At 42.1% G+C, this 19,211-nt stretch overlaps 1 protein-coding gene across 1 annotated transcript; it reads left to right on the top strand.

Moving 5' to 3' along the window:
- Nucleotides 1-368: 368 nt before the first annotated feature.
- RAB33B (RAB33B, member RAS oncogene family) lies at nt 369-18,724 on the top strand. The gene is made up of 2 exons (XM_032632960.1): nt 369-760; nt 15,917-18,724. The coding sequence occupies exons 1-2, from the start codon at nt 512-514 to the stop codon at nt 16,355-16,357; spliced, it is 690 nt and encodes a 229-aa protein (XP_032488851.1). The 5' UTR covers nt 369-511; the 3' UTR covers nt 16,358-18,724.
- Nucleotides 18,725-19,211: the final 487 nt, after the last annotated feature.

Here is a 19,211-nt window from a genome sequence, read left to right as displayed (position 1 = left end):
GCCCCCGCCGAAACGGCTCGTCGGCCCTCTCGCGAGAGAGTGCCTGGTGGCACCTCCTTCCCTTCAGCAGTCTTTCTCTCCCCGCCCCCAGAGTGCTCGCGCGGCTTCCTCCGGGGGGCGGGAGCCTTGGACGTGGCGGGGCCCGGCCAGCCAGGGTGCCGGGCCTGGGGCGCTCTGCTCGGCCTCTCGGCAGCTGGCCTTCCGCGCCACCTTCAAGCCCCCGACAGGCCCCGTCCCTTCCCAGGTAGACGGCGCAGGCCTGAGTGACGCTGGGGTGGAGCCACGGGCCGGGCGGGAGGGTCGGCGAGACTGGTCTGGGGGGACGCCACACCTGCGCGGGGCGGGGGTGGGGCGGGAAGGTGCGCAGGCGCGCTGGCGGCCCGGAGGGCGGTGGCTCCCGGAACGTTGAGCGACGGAGCCCGCGGACTGGGCGAGCTCGCCGAAGGTGGCGTAATCTCCCGGCCTCTCTGCGTCTCCTTTCCTCCGCCTCGGTTTGGGGCGGGGCAGGAGAATGGCTTCGGAGATGGAGTCGTCGCTCGAGGCGAGCTTCTCATCCAGCGGTGCGATGTCAGGGGCCTCAGGGTTTCTGCCTCCGGCTCGCTCCCGCATCTTCAAGATCATCGTGATTGGCGACTCCAATGTGGGCAAGACGTGCCTGACCTACCGCTTCTGCGCCGGCCGCTTCCCCGACCGCACCGAGGCTACTATCGGGGTGGATTTCCGAGAACGAGCGGTGGAGATTGATGGGGAGCGTATCAAGGTGAGCGGATGACAGACTGTCAAGGAGGAAGGTTGTCCCGGGGATGACAAGGGTCCCAACCGCTGCGTGGGTTAATTGCTGGCCCGGTGCGGGGCGTGCGCTCCATCTTTTCAGACGCTGGTGTGGAGGTGGGAGTTGGGGATTGGAAGGATTTGTATATAGCAAACTTCTAAGGCAGTGCTTCTCCAGCTTTGATGTGCATGAGATTTGCCTGGGGATTTTTTTTTTTTAAGTAAATACAAATTCTAATTCGGTCATGTCTCAGGTGTTGCAGATACAGCTAGTCTGTGGACGACACATTGAGTAGCCAGAGTGAAGGGCGTATCCACTGACTCATGGGCTGTGTCTCACATGCTGGGAGTTAGTGAAGTAAAACCGAAGGAAAAAGAGTGAAATTTCTCAAGCATGGGAAGTTCATTTAGGAAATACTATTTGTTAAACATTCATTTTAGCACTGCCCTAGGTACTGTGGAAGTAATGCCCCTTTGCCTTTGAGGAAGTACTTAGATCTTCTTTTGCATACAGTTTTGTTACAGTAGTTTTGGTATGACACTGAGTTGTTGAGAAGAACCTGTTTTCCTGCAGAAACATTCTGTAATTTGTACTTGGTTCCTCCTTGGGTTGCCAGAGCACATTCTCAGTGCCACCCGCTTTCAAGTCTTCTTTAAGTCTCGTTGGTGGTTCCCGAGACTGGAGACACAGTAACAATGGAGAAGGTGTAGTAAGCCCAAGGCCAAGCCTGGGGTTCTGAGGGGTTGCAGTGGGGACGTTGGAGAATAAGGATCAGTGACAGGGCTGAGGCCTCCTGATGATGTAATCCTTAGACACGCTTCTTGAGTCTGAGCCACCACTAACCCGTCAGCTACCTGCTGATACCATCCCTTAAAACACGTGGACCCGAGGAATTGCTCTGCCTTCCTTATACTGCATTTATTTTTTCACTTTAAACTAGGATGTTCATCTTTACCTCAGTCCCCCATGGGGAAAAAATAGGCTCACTTCATTCCCATCCTCACATCCTTGAGGCACAATTTATTTTTTAGTTGCCTAACCACTGCCTCACCTTCCCACCCCCAAAGGGGTTTTACTGCTAATGATAGTAAAGGAGAAATAGGGTTGAAAAGACATCAGTCTTCTGTAGGCCCTTTCGCCTTTTAATCTTTTTTTTTTTTTTTTTTTTTTTTGCGGTACGCGGGCCTCTCGCTGTTGTGGCCTCTCCCGTTGCGGAGCACAGGCTCCGGACACACAGGCTCAGCGGCCATGGCTCCTGGGCCCAGCCACTCCGGGGCATGTGGGATCTTCCCAGACCGGGGCACGAACCCGTGTCCCCTGCATCGGCAGGCGGACTCTCCACCACTGCACCACCAGGGAAGCCCCTGCCTTTTAATCTCCACTTTAATTTTTCATTGTCCCATTCAAGCTGTGAGTGGTGGTCCTTTGGGTGCACCGTATTAGTGAGTTAAGAAAGATTTGTATACATTGCAAAGAAAGAGTAGAATAAGAGGCTCTTTAACATCAGAATTAAGTTGGGCCCAGGAACCTTTGGGGGAGGAAAGTAGTGGGACTTCTGAGGTTTGAGCGGGAGTTTGTTTGGGAGAAGGAGGAGTTCTGAGAAAAAGTGCATGGACTTTGGTGCCCAACTGACCTGGCTCAAATCTGAACCTATGAAAGGGCTGTGTGTCCTTAGTAGATGATCAGCTTTGCCCCAAACTGTCCCAGTTTTAAAACTGAAGTCCCACATTCCCAGGACCTCCCTCAGTCTCAGGCAAACTGGGGTGGTTGGTTACTCCAGTCGCTAGGCAGTTTCCTTAATCTTTCGGAGACTATTTTCTCATCTGAAAAGTTGGGATAACAGTACCACATCAGGCTAATATGAGGGGTAGATGAGAAGGTATGTAAGGCACCTGGCTCCATAGTTGGTAATCTTAAGAAGATGCTTCTTCCCTGGTGGTTTAACATCACTTTTTCTCTTTGGCACCGTCAGTTCTGTAGCTGCACTACCAGAGAGTGAAACAGAGATAGAGCAGGGCATAGGCACACAGCTGAAGGGAAGAGAAATTCCCCTCACATGGAAGCAGGATGATAACAAAAAAGAGGGGATGGAAGTGGGGGAGGAGTTGGGGTTCAGTGGCCCTTTACCTGCCTCCGGGTTGCCATTTATACTTTAAGATCACAGGTGAATCAGGTGCAAATTTAAGAGATACTTACAGCATACTGAAAGTGTATAAAATATGTCCAGTGTGTAACGTCGAAGGCTTAGCTACTGGGATTAGCTAAGTGAGATACTGTGTTAAATGTTTTGTGGCCTGGAAATTTTTCAGAGAGCATGTCTTACAGCAGTGCCATTTCAGAATCACTTAAAATGTTTTACGAAATGTAATTAAGTCTATATGTGTTAGTCTGTCCTAAGTGCTATATATGTATAATTGAAAGAGTAAGATCTTGTTTGCAGAATTTGGGAAGTTAAATAAAATTATAACATTAATTCCTTCAATAAAAATACATTTGATTTTCAAATTGAGGCTCTAATCCTTATGCTTCTTCCTTGTGTGTGTACCCTCATAGCCGTACCCCTTTCGTATCAGCGTGTGACGATGGCAGACACCAACAGAATCATTAAAGCCTAGTGTTGGATTTAATCTCTTTCTCAACTAGGGATCATCAGTTCCTATTTGAACTTTGAGATAGCTTACTTGTTATTTGTAGTGATATGCAATTTTCCCACGTTAATATTAACTAAAGGAAAGCAACCAGGACTTCTTGCCCCATTGATCAAACACTTAATGAGTAATTGTTGGAAAGAAGATTCAGTGCAGGAATCAGCAAACCATGCTTCAGGGCTAAATACGGTCTGCTGCCTATTTTTTTAATTTGTTTTTCTGTTAGTTTTTTTAAAGTTGAAATATGATTGACATACAATATTATGTTAGTTTCAGGTGTACTACACAGTGATTTGATATTTGCATACTTTATGAAATGATCACCACAGTAAGTCCAGTAACCACCTGTGCACCGCTGCCTGTTTTTATGTGGCCTGCAAGCTAAGAATGATTTTTACATTTAAAAAAAAAATTGATTTATTTGGCTGCGCCAGGTCTTAGTTGCAGCACGCGGGATCTCCTAGTTGCGGCATGCGGGAGGAGCTTTTAGTTACAGCCTGAGAACTCTTAGCTGCGGCATGCGGGATCTAGTTCCCTGACCAGGCCCCCTGCATTGGGAGCACGGAGTCTTAGCCACTGGACCGCCAAGGAAGTCCCGATTTTACATTTTTAAATGGTTGGGGGGGAAGAAAATCGAAGGAATAATATTTCATGACAAGTGAAAATTTTATGAAATTTAAATTTCAGTGCCCCTAAATAAAGTTGTACTGAAACACAGCTAGGCTCATTTGTCTACATATTGTGCTTGCTTTGCACAACAGTGGCAGAGTTGAGCAGTGGTTGTGGTAGAGACTGTTAGGCCTGCAAAGCCTAAGATACACAGAAAAAGTTTGCTGACCCTGATATACTCTGTAGATGATTTGCTGTCCTAGATAGGGGTAAGATTTATATACCTAAAGAGATGACTAGCAGGGCTTCCCTGGTGGCGCAGTGGTTGAGAGTCCGCCTGCCGACGCAGGGGACTCGGGTTCGTGCCCCGGTCCGGGAAGATCCCACATGCCGCGGAGCGGCTGGGCCCGTGAGCCATGGCCGCTGAGCCTGCGCGTCCGGAGCCTGTGCTCCGCAACGGGAGAGGCCACGACAGTGAGAGGCCCGCGTACCGCAAAAAAAAAAAAAAAAGATGACTAGCAAAATCAGGCAGTAGGTGAGTGCCAAGTTATTGGTTTGGATGTTGGTGGAAGAATCGTTCTCACTTGGAGGGAGATTTTGATGGGGAACGTCAGCAGGATGCTCCAGCAGGGTTAAAGGTTCCCGTGGGAACGTGGCAAGTGAGAAGACTGCAAAGGTTTTGGTAGCAACGTTTCTGAAGAGTTTGGAAAACAGCTAGGGTGTAGCTTGATTTTGTGTGTGTGGCAAAAACGTCCAAGTGTTCTAGGAAGATAAATGTGGCAGCGCTTGAGGATGAATCCTGAGAGAGACTCATCTGCCCCGTGACCTGTTTTTCTATCTACATCCTCTCCTTTGGAAGTCTCTTGACTCCGCCTGTCACTTCTATGAGGATAACTTCCAAACCTTTGTTTGGCCCGCACCTCTCTCCTCCTCTGTCATTCTGCGTTTCCTGTTGTTTTGTAGACGTGGCTATTTGGATAATCCCTCCCCTCCCTCAAAGTTCCAACGTGAGTTCCTCGTCCCTGTCAAATCTGCCTCTCCTGTTTCTCCTCGACGTGACCTAGGTGGTCCTGGTGTTACCCTCATCCCGGAGGCCTCGCCTCTCTCCTTTGCTCCCTAAATCCACTTAGTTTTCTACCTGGATGATTTCTCTCATTCACCCTTCGGAATCCTAGTTCATCTTTTCTACGTTCTGCTCTGTTGCAGCGGCTCAACTTCACCCAACCCCAGTCCTCAATTAATCTGTTTGGAACATTGTTGCCAGATGCCAGCTGAGTGTAGCACTTTGGGGAGAGTAATCTCCCCTGCCTCAGATGCTCTGAGTAGTTCTCCATTATTTCGTAAAGTTCCAACTTTTAAAATGAAGGTAATGCCTTCCTTCTCTTGCCCCAGACTTCTTTTCTAACTTGACATTTTTTCCCCATTAATTTCCTTCAAGTACCCTATAGTCCAGCCAATTATTTCCTGATCCCTATGTTTTCCTCTTACATTTCCCACTATTTGCCTGGAATATCCCCCCTTCCCATATTTCACCACATGTAATTCTTCCTTATTCAACTCAGTGTGTCTGTATTAGGAATCTCCCTGCCTCTCATTCTCAATTCTATTTCTTCCTTCTATCAGCTTCCTTTAGCACCTTACCTGCGCCTTTAAACTCTCTCTCTTTCCTCATTGTTCTATATATGCATCCACCTCTTCTTTTTTTTTTTTTTTTGCGGTACGTGGGCCTCTCACTGTTGTGGCCTCTCCCGTTGCGGAGCACAGGCTCCGGACGCGCGCAGGCTCAGCGGCCATGGCTCACGGGCCCAGCCGCTCCGCGGCATGTGGGATCTTCCCGGACCGGGGCACGAACCCGTGTCTCCTGCATCAGCAGACAGACTCTTAACCACTGAGCCACCAGAGAAGCCCTCCACCTCTTCTATTAGGTCTACTCCGTCTTGCTCAGGACAGGGCGCGTGTCTGATAACCCCGTAGACGTCTTCCAGTGTGTGGCTCAGTTTCTAAACTATGCAGGACTTGGATAAGTGCTGCCTACTTGGTGGCAGCAGATCAATTGGTAGGCTGCTCTGGAAATCTGACTCGGCGTGTATAAGGGAAGCTGATGAAAGAAAGAGGCGGTAAGACAGGCATTTTGATGATAAAGCCAAAGGCTTCAGTAACTGGCTTTTGGTGATGAAAGGACTCACATGGCTGAGGGTGTGGGTCTGGTTGACTGGAGGTAGGTATGCCTCCAGTAGAGATGAGAAGTACAGTGTGGAAGATGGAATTTTGAGAGGCTCCATAAAAAGTTTTCTCCGAGTCATTTCTTTGTTGAGATGGTGGTGTACTCAAACGGAAATGTCACATTCGCAGCTAGAAGTGTGGAATTGGAGGAGATAATCGTGAATATGGAGTTGAAGCTGGAGAGCATAGATAGATGAGAACGAAATGCCCGATTTGGTTAACAGGCACAGGGAGTGGAGTAGAGCTTGGTGTCATGGCGCGATGAAGATGATATGCAGTGAATGCTGAAGCCAAATGTACATCAGATTATTTCCGCTTCTCCATTGTTCTGTCGTGATCTTTATTAAAAGTAATCTAATGTTTATAAGTCAAAGCATATTGTATAAGACATCATCTCATACCTTACCTTACTAGAATTAAATTGGTAATTCATCTTCAAACGTGGTGGTGGGGCTTCCCTGGGCGCAGTGGTTGAGAGTCCGCCTGCCGATGCAGGGGACGCGGGTTCGTGCCCCGGTCCGGGAAGATCCCACATGCCGCGGAGCGGCTGGGCCCAGGAGCCATGGCTGCTGAGCCTGCGCGTCCGGAGCCTGTGCTCCGCGACGGGAGAGGCCACAACGGTGAGAGGCCCGCGTAAAACACAAAAACGAAAACAAAAAACGTGGTGATGGTGGTTAAGGAGATACCAAATTGGTCCTCTTGATTTGATTTGCATTGGAATTCGGAGAATGAGAGTATTAACTGTTGGGGTACCCTAAAAAGAATCTTAATTTGTGACTCCTTAGCTCAGAAAACTTTAGGATGTTTAGGTCTAGTGTGACAGAGATTCTGTATTGCAGTGGTTTGGTGAGGCCTGTATGGTACAAGCAATATTCATTTTCACAGACCCAAGCCGTTCTACTATCTGAAGTATCCCTGGAACCAGGCCGGAGTCCCATTCTTCTTCCAGCCTGATTTCAGAAGCCTGTGATTCTTGTACCTTGTCTTTGAAGGTGGCAACGTTGGTGTGTGTACTCAGGTGGTGAGATGTGATAGAATTATTTACTTTCCAGGAATCTTGAATCAATAATCAAGATCTTTTGCTTTAGAGTCTGTGTCAGAACTCTGTAACAAAAGCAGAACAAAGCAAAATGAAAATTTATTGTTTCACATAACTGGAAACCCGGAAGTAAAGTTCTCTTTCTGCCAGTTCCAACACCAGTCCTGAAATGGAGACTCGGTGGTTCTGACTGGGGATTGTGACACATGCCCATCCCTAAACTGTGGTGGTGATGTGGAGATGGCAGTGCTGGAATTTACAACCCAGGGCTCCCAGCTCTTGCTTCCTTTCTCTCCCTGCTTACTCTCTTCCTATCCCTTTCATTAGGCTATAATTCAGTTCTTCCCTTGAAGTATTCCTTTCAAATAGTCACATAAAATTTGTTACTTCTCCTTGTTAGAGAAGCTAAAAACCCCTAAAATTTAAAATAAATTTAAAAATTTGCCATTTGGATCTATACATCAGATATACATATTTCTACTCTGATACCCAAAGCAAAAAGAGTTCTCTTGAAATGTTACTTACACTCCTTATGATGTTCATTTACATCATCAAGTTGTTAATAGAAGCTTTTATGTAATTACCAGATGATCTTTTATATAGGCTGCTCAGAAGCAAAAATAATAAAAACGTGTTCTTTGAAAGAACAGGGGAAGAGGAAATTTGATAGCTGATCAAACAAAGAAAGGTCATCTGGGCTAATACCTTTATCCTTTTCAGTCAAGCAAAAAAAGCATTAAATCAGTTTAGCCAGGTCATCACTCATTTTGGTCATAAAACTACTAAAAAGAGCTTTCATGAACAGTAAGAATCTGCTCTTTGGGACTTCCCTGGTGGCGCAGTGGTTAAGAATCTGCCTGCCAATGCAGGGGACACAGGTTCGAGCCCTGGTCCAGGAAGATCCCACCTGCCGCGGAGCAACTAAGGCTGCGAGTCACAACTACTGAGACTGCATGCCACAACTACTGAAGCCCGCATGCCTAGAGCCCGTGCTCCGCAACGAGAGAAGTCACCGCAGTGAGAAGCCTGCACACGGCAACGAAGAGTATAGCCCCCGCTCACCGCAACTAGAGAAAGCTTGCGTGCAGCAACGAAGACCCAATGCAGCCAAAAATAAATAAATTTATTTTAAAAAAAAGAAAGAAAGAAAGAAAATAAGAGGACAACCTACAGAATGGGAGCAAATATTTACAAATCATATACCTGACAAGGGTCTAGTGTCCAGAATCTATATGTGTACATGCACACACACTCGCTTTATCAATAATAAAAAGAAATAATTGAAACTGGGCAAAGCACTGAATAGACATTAAAAAAAAAAGACTCTGCCCTTAGTATTTAGCAATTAGGTTGTCATTTTTGTTGGAGCTTGATATTGGAATTTAAAGTAGAGATTCATGAAATATTATTAACATATATTTTATGTTATCTTTATAATGTTTAAAATGGGAGTAATATCTTGTAGAACCACCTATGAGCCATTTTCTTTCTTAAGATATTAAGTATTAAACTGGGAAAAATTGCTTTGAAAATACTTCCTAACTTAATATTTCCCAGGACAAAAGCATGTCACTTCCTTAGGTTCCAGAGTGTCGTTTTCTCTTTTTTTTTAAGCATTGTGAACCACTCCACTCATAGCTGAAGCTCAAGATTTTTCTAGGTTATCGTGAGGTTTGTTTCCCACTGGGTATCTATATGTGTCTCTCTCTTTCAGTCAAAGCTTTCTGTAGCCTTCTGTGGCTGACAGTTTTTGTTAGTTGTCCTGTCCTTTCTTTGCCGGGTCTCTCACTGCGCCTTCCGCAGCCCGCTTGCCCTCACCTCAGTGTCCTGTGCAGACCTGAAAGGCAGCAGACAGCATAACAGTCTGTGTCCTATGCCTTCACTGGTTCTAGCAATTCGGTGAGTGAAATTTTCAAGCTTCCTTTTAGATACACTCAGCCCTCCAGGGGCAAATATATCCATGGGGAAATATTTGAGGAAAAAAAATTCCGGAAAGTTCCAGATAGCAAACCTTGAATTTGCCCACTGCTGGCAAGTATTTACATAGCGTTTACTTTGCATTAGGTATTATAAGTAATTTAGAGATGACTTAGAGTATACGGATGTGTGTAGGTTAAATGCCAGCACTACGCCATTTTATATAAAGGACTTGAGCATCCGTGGATTTTGGTATTTGGGGGTGCTGGAACCAATCCCCCATGGATACTGAGAGACAGCTGTACTTCTTTGTAAGTGCCTCACTTAACATAGTATTTACTTTTACGGTTCTTCAATAAAGTGTGCAGAGTTATTATTTACGACTTCTTGTTTCCTGGGAGTCTTGAAATGGTTAGAGTGTCTTGAGCAGGACTGATGGGAAGAGGGTTACGTTGAGTCAATCCTAGCCTAAAACAAGCAAGTGGTTTTCTTAGGGATAAACATCCTAATCATCACCACTTGCATTTTTTGAGGACTTCTACAGTTCTTTGAGGCAGGTCTACATTCAGCATAATTTTTTTTTAAACTTTAGTTTGTTAAAACAAATAGAACAAATGTATGTTTGTTGTGGAAAACAGAGAAAAGTAGAAATAAAGCGGGAAATTGTCTTCAAGACAGCCATTGTTAATGTTTTGGTATATTTCCTTTTTGCGTGTCTTTTATTATTCTTTTAACTTAAAGATATACTCTGCTTGAAACATTATAAATCATTCTTCATCGATGAAATGATTTTTTAAAATTAATTTTTATTGGCGTATGGTTGATTTACAATGTTGTGTTAGTTTCTGCTGTACAGCAAAGTGAATCTATTATACGTGTATCCACTCTTTTTTAGATTCTATTCCCATATAGGTCATTCCAGAGCATTGAGTAGAGTTCCCTGTGCTATACAGTAGGTTCTTATTAGTTACCTTTTTATATATAGTAGTGTGTCTGTTTCAGTCCAAATCTCCCAATTTATCCCTCCCCCCCGCCCCCCGCTTTCCTCCTTAGTAACCAAAGTTTGTTTTCTATAATACATCTGTCATCTGTGACTCTCTTTCTGTTTTGTATATAGGTTCATTTGTATCCATCGATGAAATGATTTTTGAATACCTGAGCTGCAAGAATGTTACTAAAAGGGAAAAGATCTGTTCCAATTTCTCTGGACAGCTTTTATGTAGGTCATCCAAATTATTCCCCAAATCTCTTTCTGAATGTTAAAGAGACGGTTTGAAGTGGGTTTTGTTTTCTCATTCTAGAAAACTGAGATATTTAAGATTTGAAAATATACAATTCAGTGGTTTTTAGTATATTCACAAGCCTGTGTAACATCATCACTGTCTAACTCCAGAACGTTTCATCACCCCAGAAAGAAACCCTATACCCATGATCAGTCACTCCCCATTCCTCCCGCTCCCTCAGACCCTGGCAACCACTAATCTACTTATTGTCTCGAGGGACTTGCTGTATAGTGGACATTTCATATACATGGAATCTTACAGCGTGTGGCCTTTTGTGTCTTGGCTTCTTTCGCTCAGCATAATGTTTTCAAGATTCATCCATGTTGTAGCATGTGTCAGTACTTCATTCCTTACTATGGCTGAATAATGTTGCATTATATGGACATACATTTTATTGATCCATTCATAAGTTGGTGGACATTTGGGTTGGTTCCACCTTTTAGCTATTATGAATAATGCTGCTATGAACATTTGTGTACAAGTTTTTGTGTGAACATATCTTTTCGGTTCTCTTGGATATACACCTAGGAGTGGAATTGCTGGGTCCTATGGCAACTGTCTCTCTCTCTCTCTCCTTTTTTCCCCTAATTTGTTGAAGTGAAACTCAAATAACATCAAAGTAACTATTTTAAAGTGAGCCATTCAGTGCATTCATAATGTTGTACAACCACCACCTTTATCTAGTTTCAAAATATTGCCATCACTCCAAGTAAGATCCCTCACCCATTAAAGTTTCTCCCCATTCCCCAGCCTCTGGCAACTACCAGTCTATATTCTGTCTTTGTGGGTTTGTCTATTTTGGATGTTTCATATAAGTGGAAGCGTAGAAATGTGACCTTCTGTGTCTGGTTTCTTCTCCTTAGCATATTTTGGAGGCTCATCCATGTCGTAGCGTGTGTCAGTACTTCATTCCTTTTTTTTTTTTAAGGTCTTTATTGAATTTGTTACAATATTGCTTCTGTTTTATGTTTTTTGGTTTTTTGGCCACGAGGCATGTGGGATCTTAGCTCCCCAACCAGGGATCAAACCCGCACCCCTTGCATTGGAAGGCGAAGTCTTAACCATTGGAACGCCAGGGAAGTCCCTTCATTCCTTTTTATGGCTAAATAAAATTCTGTTTAACTTTCTGAGGAACTGCCAAACTTTTCTAAAGTGGCTGCACTTACATCCCCACCAGCAACGTATGAGAGTTCCACTTTTCCACATTTCTGCAAACACTTGTTATCGGTTTGCATTTGTGTGATGGCTAATGATGTTGAGCAGCTCTTCACGTACTTATTGAACATTTGTATATTTTCTTTGGAGAAACATCTATTCACATCCTTTGCCGATTTTTTTAATTGGGTTATGTGTCTTTTTATTATTGAGTTGTAAGAGGTCTTAAATATTTTGAATACTAGACCCCTAACACATGTATTATTTACAGATATTTTCTCCCATTCTTTGAGCTGTCTTTTCACTTTCATGATAATGCCCTTTGAAGCACATTTTTAATTTTGATGAAGTCTAGTTTATCTATTTTTTTCTTTTGTTGGTTCTGCTTTAGGTGTCATAGCTAAGAAACCGTTGCCTAATCTAAGGTCACAAATATTTACCCCTATGTTTTCTTCTAAGATTTTTATGGTTTTAACTTAAATTTAGATCTTTCATCCATTTTGAATAAATTTTTGTATATGGTGTGAGGTAGGGGGTCCAACTTCATTTTTTGCATGTTGTCCCAGCACCATTCATTGAAATGTCTGTGCTTTCCCTCACTGAATTGTCCTGGCACTCCTGTAGAAAATCCATTGACCATAGGTAATATGGATTTATTTCTGGACTCTAAGTTCTGTTCCACTGGTCTCTATTTCTGATCGTATGCTGACGGTACACAGTGTAGCTTTATAATAAATTCCGACCTCTATAGCTTGAAACAGTTTTAGTTGTATGCTGAGTGTTTTTATTCTTAACATGTTCATTGGGATTAAAGAAAAAGTATTTTTCTTAAAAAGGAAAGTGGTATTTTTAAAAAATTATAATGTACTTTATTAGTTCTTTGCATAGTTAGTGTAGCTAGTCTATGAGTGCTATTTTATAGGGTCTGAAACTAAATTTTACTTTTACTGTTGAGGAGGCAAAGGCCTAGTGGTGTAAGTAACCTACGGGTGGATACACAGTAGGTCTTTAATAAATTTTTGTTGATTTAAATAGTCTGAGATGTTATTAGTTCTTAATTCGCTGACAGCTGTTTGCTTCTACCTCTGATTTATACGATACTGAGTCTTTATGGCCCATCTGTCAACGGTGTTGCTTACATCACAAAGTGGGTATTTTTTAACAAAGTACTTTGTGAAGTGGTCTCTAGGAGTGCATCAAGGCAGAACCTGTACTTTCCTGAGTAAATGCGACTGTAAGCGGTAAAGGTTTTAAACGGTGTACATAGCAAATCATTTTAGGATAGCACTGAGCTACATGTAAGAGAAATTCAACTGTGGTGATTTAACCGTGTAAGGTTTTATTTTTGTCATGTAATAAGGAGACCAGGGGCAGCAGTCTGTATGATGGTACGCTGTCAGCAGTATTCTATCTATGCTAGACTTCTGCTCTGTCATTCTTGTGTGTGGCTTTCTTCTTCATGCTTACAAAACGGCTGCTGAGCCTCCCAGCACGATATTCCATTCCAGGCAGAACGGGTGTGGTGAGAGAAGTGCAAAAGGCACGTGCCAAGTGCTCTGTCTTTTTTTTAAAAAATTCACAAATCAGAGGCTTTCCTGGTGGCGCAGTGGTTGAGAGTCCGCCTGCCGATGCAGGGGACACGGGTTTGTGCCCTGGTCCAGGAAGATCCCACATGCCGCGGAGCGGCTGGGCCCGTGAGCCATAGCCGCAGAGCCTGCGCGTCTGGAGCCTATGCTCTGCAACGGGAGAGGCCACGACAGTGAGAGGCCCGCGTACCGCAAAAAAAAAAAAAAAAAAAAAATCACAAATCAGTTTATTTTTCTAAAACCCCCACTGAAAAGACTATTTACAAATTATTAGCCAGAACTGTGTCACTTGTCCCCCTAGTTCCAGGAGAGCCTGAGAAATCCAGTTCCTACGGGCGTATCTTGTTTTACTACACTTGCAGATGGTGCATTTTTTACAAATTGAAGTTTTGTGGCAACCCTGACTTGTCAGATGATGGTGAGCATTCTTTAGCAGTAAATCATTTTATTTTAATTTTTTTTATTTTTAACATCTTTATTGGGGTATAATTGCTTTACAATGGTGTGTTAGTTTCTGCTTTATAACAAAATGAATCAGTTATACATATACTCTTCCCTCTTGCGTCTCCCAATCATTTTTTTTTTTTTTTTTTGCGGTACGCGGGCCTCTCACTGTTGTGGCCTCTCCCGTTGCGGAGCACAGGCTCCGGACACGCAGGCTCAGCGGCCATGGCTCACACGGGCCCAGCCGCTCCGCGGCATGTGGGATCTTCCCGGACCGGGGCACGAACCCGTGTGCCCTGCATCAGCAGGCAGACTCTCAACCACTGCGCCACCAGGGAAGCCCTCCGAATCATTTTTAAATTAAGGTATGTACTCTGTTTTTTTAGGTAAATACCATCGCACACTTAATTCACTACCATATAGTGTAAACATAACTTTTATATGCAGTGGGAAACCAGAAAATTCGTGTGACTCGATTTATTGTGATATTTGCTTTATTGCAGTGGTCTGGAGCCAAACCTGCAATATCTCCAGGATATGCCTGTATAGTATTTTATATTTCCACCTGGAACAAGGTTAGATTTATGTTAATTTGGAAGAAAGGGAGAATATTTCAAAGATGGAGAAATTTGGACTAAAAAGAGCTACCACCAAAAAAAGATGAAAAAAATCAGAACTGCTAAAAACTAAGGCAGCATGAAAGAGTGGTGATCAATATTTCCATCTCTAATCACGTTTTAAAATATATTTATTCATTCATTGCATCTTAATTGAGCACTTACCATATACCGCCGTGTTCTCAGTGCTTCCTGTCTTACATCCTACTTACTCTGGGTGTCATCTACAGTCTCCCCTCAATTTCCCTCTCCTTCGGTATCGCTCTAGAGAAATCACCAGTTTAGGCTATCTAAGCAAATCTGCCTCTAGTCTTTTCCATTGTGACCAGTACCCTCATCATTTAACTTTTTTTAGGAACCAAACAAAGGCAGGATAAATTCAGTGTTTTAAGAGAATCATAACACATGACTTGTATTTAGCTTTATTTATTTATCTATTAATAAATTTACTTATTTATTTATTTTTGGCTGCGTTGGGTCTTCATTACTGCGCGCGGGCTTTCTCTAGTTGCGGCGAGCGCGGGCTACTCTTTGTTGCGGTGCGTGGGCTTCTCATTGCGGTGGCTTCTCTCATTGCAGAGCACGGGCTCTAGGCACGTGGGCTTCAGTAGTTGTGGCTCCCAGGCTCTAGAGTTCAGGCTCAGTAGTTGTGGCACGCGGGCTTAGTTGCTCCACGGCATGTGGGATCTTCCCGGACCAGGGCTGGAACCCGTGTCCCCCGCATTGGTAGGTGGATTCTTAACCACTGCGCCACCAGGGAAGTCCTGTATTTAGTTTCAGATATCATTTTCCCCAACTGCCCCATATTTCCATTAGGAGGTATTGGAATATTTTTATTGGTAGAGATGTTTAGGATAAGTGATTTCCTATTCATTTAAAATTTTCAAAGGGGCCTGGATTTTATAGGATGTATATATAGATAGATAGATAGATAGATAGATAGATAGATAGATAGATAGATAGATTTGGGGGCTAGATCTCATGACTTTTCACATCTATCCTAAGTCTACTATTTTAAATTAGATGAGTGAAATGTAGGGAAGGGCATATTGTAACCAAATTTGCAGGAATTAGACACTTCACATGTTTGTTAAAACCTGGTATCTGTTTCTCTTAACGTTTTAAAATCAATTTTTTTTTTCTTTTTTTGCGGTACGCGGGCCTCTCACTGTTGTGGCCTCTCCCGTTGCGGAGCACAGGCTCCGGACGCGCAGGCTCAGCGGCCATGGCTCACGGGCCCAGCCCCTCCGCGGCATGTGGGATCTTCCCAGACCGGGGCACAAACCCACGTCCCCTGCATCGGCAGGCGGACTCTCAACCACTGCGCCACCAGGGAAGCCCTAAAATCAATTTTTGAGGTATAATTTTTCTAAACAAACTTGATTTACTGAAATTAAAGTGCTAGATTGAAGTCTTTGTTCTGACATTTGCGTTAATGATGAGGTAACTAGACTAGTATCATGACATTTGGATCCCTTAAATAACACCGAAAAGGCATCGTGGAAGGGAGCAAAGTAGGATAAGTGAAGAAGTAGGAAAGACCATGCAAAGGTGGCGAAACTTTTCTGTATGTATAATTGGAATGAAACTTTCAGTTTTCCTCTTTTTTTCCCCCACTTCCAGATCCAGTTATGGGACACAGCAGGACAAGAACGATTCAGAAAGAGCATGGTCCAGCACTACTACAGAAATGTACATGCTGTTGTCTTCGTGTATGATATGACCAACATGGCGAGTTTTCATAGCCTGCCATCTTGGATAGAAGAATGCAAACAGCATTTGCTAGCCAGCGACATACCACGGATTCTTGTTGGAAATAAATGTGACTTGAGGAGTGCCATTCAGGTACCCACAGACTTGGCACAAAAATTTGCCGACACGTACAGTATGCCTTTGTTTGAAACCTCTGCTAAAAACCCCAATGATAATGACCATGTGGAAGCTATATTTATGACCTTGGCTCATAAGCTGAAGAGCCATAAGCCGTTAATGCTTAGTCAACCCCCTGATAACGGAATTACCCTGAAGCCTGAACCAAAGCCTGCAGTGACGTGCTGGTGCTAAATCACAGTCTTTATTGTACAATCTAATTTTGACTAAAGAAATACTTTTGAAGTATGACCGTGATAAGTCATAGAATTTAATCTCAAATGTCATGGAGCATCCTGGCACTTTCCTGTTCATCATCGTCGTGCTTATTTTTGTATTTTGTCTCTACTTCATCAAGTTTGTCACTGCGACAACACAAGGAAAAAGTTAGTTTTCAGAGGTTGAAGTGAAGCAGAGTGAGGATGAGTGAGAACATCTTTCCATTGAGAGCCCCATGAGAAGGCTTCAAATGAGAGTATGATGGGATTTTAAGAGTCAGTGATTGTTTAATCCTGTGTTCCTGCAATTGAAAAAATACATTAAGGGTTTAGTATACTTACTCGTATGTGCTTTGGACGGGAAGTGTTCTCAATAGGATAAAAACTGGTATTTGCCTCTCCCTAGAGTTCTTTCTTTGTATTATTAATGTACTTAAATGCATTATTATTGGTACATTTTAGAGCCAAGACTTTAGTTCCAGTGGAAGGAGAGAGCCTAGAATGTTTTCTGGTTCTCAGTCCATAAAGAATGACCTTTCCAACAGTTCTAGATGCTTAATATTTCAAATCACTATCAATCAGGTCTACAAAAAAAAAAAATCATTGTTATTTTTAGAAGAGTAATTTGAATTGTTTTCTTACTAAATTCTACACAATATGCAAAAGTAAATCAGATAGTAAGGTGCTTTATACTTTATTTTGATACCTTTAAACATTGAAAAACTAATTGAAAGATTTGAGGAGATGCAATTTGGGGAAAAATAGCTAAACATGGTTCCTGGCTACCACAAAAGACCTATTCCTGGCTTTTGGTCAAGCTGTGTGTCATAGTATCTCTTGCTCTCCCCCGGCCCCCAATCAATTTAATGCCTAAAGGCTGAATAAACAAATCATCCTCCATTTGGATCGTAACTCTGAGGGCATACGTGTAATTGCTACGAGTCTACATTTTATTTCTGTCATAGTACATTACAGGACTTCTGTTGTTTAAATCTTTAAATTTTTATGGTCACAACAAACTACTCCTCCTCAGTATAAAAAATAAATTAGATATTGAAAAATATCTAGTGTACCCCTTGGTGGTAGAAAGAATATTTCAAAACGTTTTTTTACCCTAATTACTTTTATTTTGAATTTAAGACTTTGCACATAGGAAATAGTAAGCTTGCATGTGAAGCTATTACGTGAATGGAATGTAAGCCATGAACTTTATCTGAAGTGTGCACATTGACTAATTCTGAAAGATTGCTGAACTTAATATAATTTTAGAGGAAATTAAGCCAAAAGATGATTATACTTAAAATATTTTCAGAATGTGGGAAACCAATTAAATATGTGATGTAATCTAGTTTAGGATTTTTTGTGTAATCATGATGGTGGTCCTGACTGGATAATTTATTTATGAAAACAAGATAATTCTATTAAATGAACTAATGGAAAGTAATAATTACAGGAAATAATTATTCTGTTTTAAACATTAGAGCTTAAGGAAAAACAAATTGGCTTTGTTTGCTTTTAAGAAGATTAATCCATTTTTCTTATCATGGTAGAATTAAAAATGGTTTGACTTTGTCTAAATTAGTGTCGATTTGCAACTATTTTTATAGTAAAACAATGACAGCTGTTATAATTGTCATGGGAGTAACAGTTTTTTAAAGAAGGGAATCTGTTTATTGCTTATCAAAACATTTTCTAAAGTGGGGGAAGAAAGTTTACAGACTTTCCAAGCACTTTTTTTTTTCAGTGCTGTTATTACTCATGTTTCTAAAAAGGTAACTTAACTTTATTTCTTTTTGTAAGAAGTTAGTAGTAAGTATCCTTTAAAGTTCTGTAAAAGGACTTATTTTTTCACTTTAATATTTATTTTAAAATATTTGTATCCCATTTGTAGTGATTTATTGTTTTAATTTTTTCTACATATGTTTTTACTTTTAAAAAGAACATACTTATAAGTTGAATGGGGTAAAGCTTTTAGATATTTTCCAGAATATTTATAAAACACAGGCTATTGAGAAATCACTTACAAAATGGTGGCTATCAAACAACTAATTATTAATTTTTAAAGCACAAATCACACACTTTGTAACTCCTGTATGAATTTATTTTAACTGTGACCTTTAGTTGAAAACCTCAGATATGTTTTGGAAAAGTCATAATTTGAGAACACCAAAGGAAACGAATCCAGATTCCAGTGAAGTTAGCTATTCATGACAATGCTTTATTGACAGTGTATTGCTAGTACATTTCCTCGTGAAATCTAAACTAGAGTTAAATAATTTTGTTATGGAATAGCATCACTGTAACTTCGCCCTCATGAAGTTCAATAAACCAGCTTTGGCATAAAGAAATTGTGGTTTATTTTCGTTTGGTTACTAGGTTGAGCATAAAATAAAACAAACAAATCTCTGGTTTTCCTCTGGCTTCCAGGTAGTATGTAATACATTAGAATCAAACGGACAAAAACTAACCCATTTGGAAATACACTCAAGGTTAAAGAACTTTTCAGGAAAAAACCCTAAGTATTAAAATTAGCTGATAGGGTAGCTTTTTAATTTGTGAGGCTGAGTAATCCAGCTTGTTTAAGAACAAACACTTCAGTGCAAATGGCACATATCACCAGAGTGGTTGGCATCTGTATATTTAAAGGTAGAAGAATTCAGCAGGATGAATAACTATAGAAAGTGAGAAAGAGGAGAAGGGAGTAGGTGACAGGTGTAAGATTACAATTTCTGCATTCAGATTTCTGATTTAGTTAGGCTCTTTTGGAGAATGTTTTGTTTTTAGAGACTTGTTTTTGGCTGCATTGGGTCTTCGTTGCCGTGCGCGGGCTT

The sequence above is a fragment of the Phocoena sinus genome, chromosome 5 (genome assembly GCF_008692025.1).
Source record: "Phocoena sinus isolate mPhoSin1 chromosome 5, mPhoSin1.pri, whole genome shotgun sequence".
Taxonomy (NCBI): domain Eukaryota; kingdom Metazoa; phylum Chordata; class Mammalia; order Artiodactyla; family Phocoenidae; genus Phocoena; species Phocoena sinus.
The sequence above is the reverse complement of the archived record's forward strand: the minus strand, read 5'-3'. Positions and strand labels throughout refer to the sequence as shown.

Excerpts from the sequence above, each read along its gene's own strand:
- RAB33B (XM_032632960.1), top strand. The coding sequence starts at position 512 with ATGGCTTCGGAGATGGAGTCGTCGCTCGAGGCGAGCTTCTCATCCAGC. Across the intron at positions 761-15,916 it reads TTGATGGGGAGCGTATCAAG|ATCCAGTTATGGGACACAGC; the intron begins GTGAGCGGATGA and ends CCCCACTTCCAG.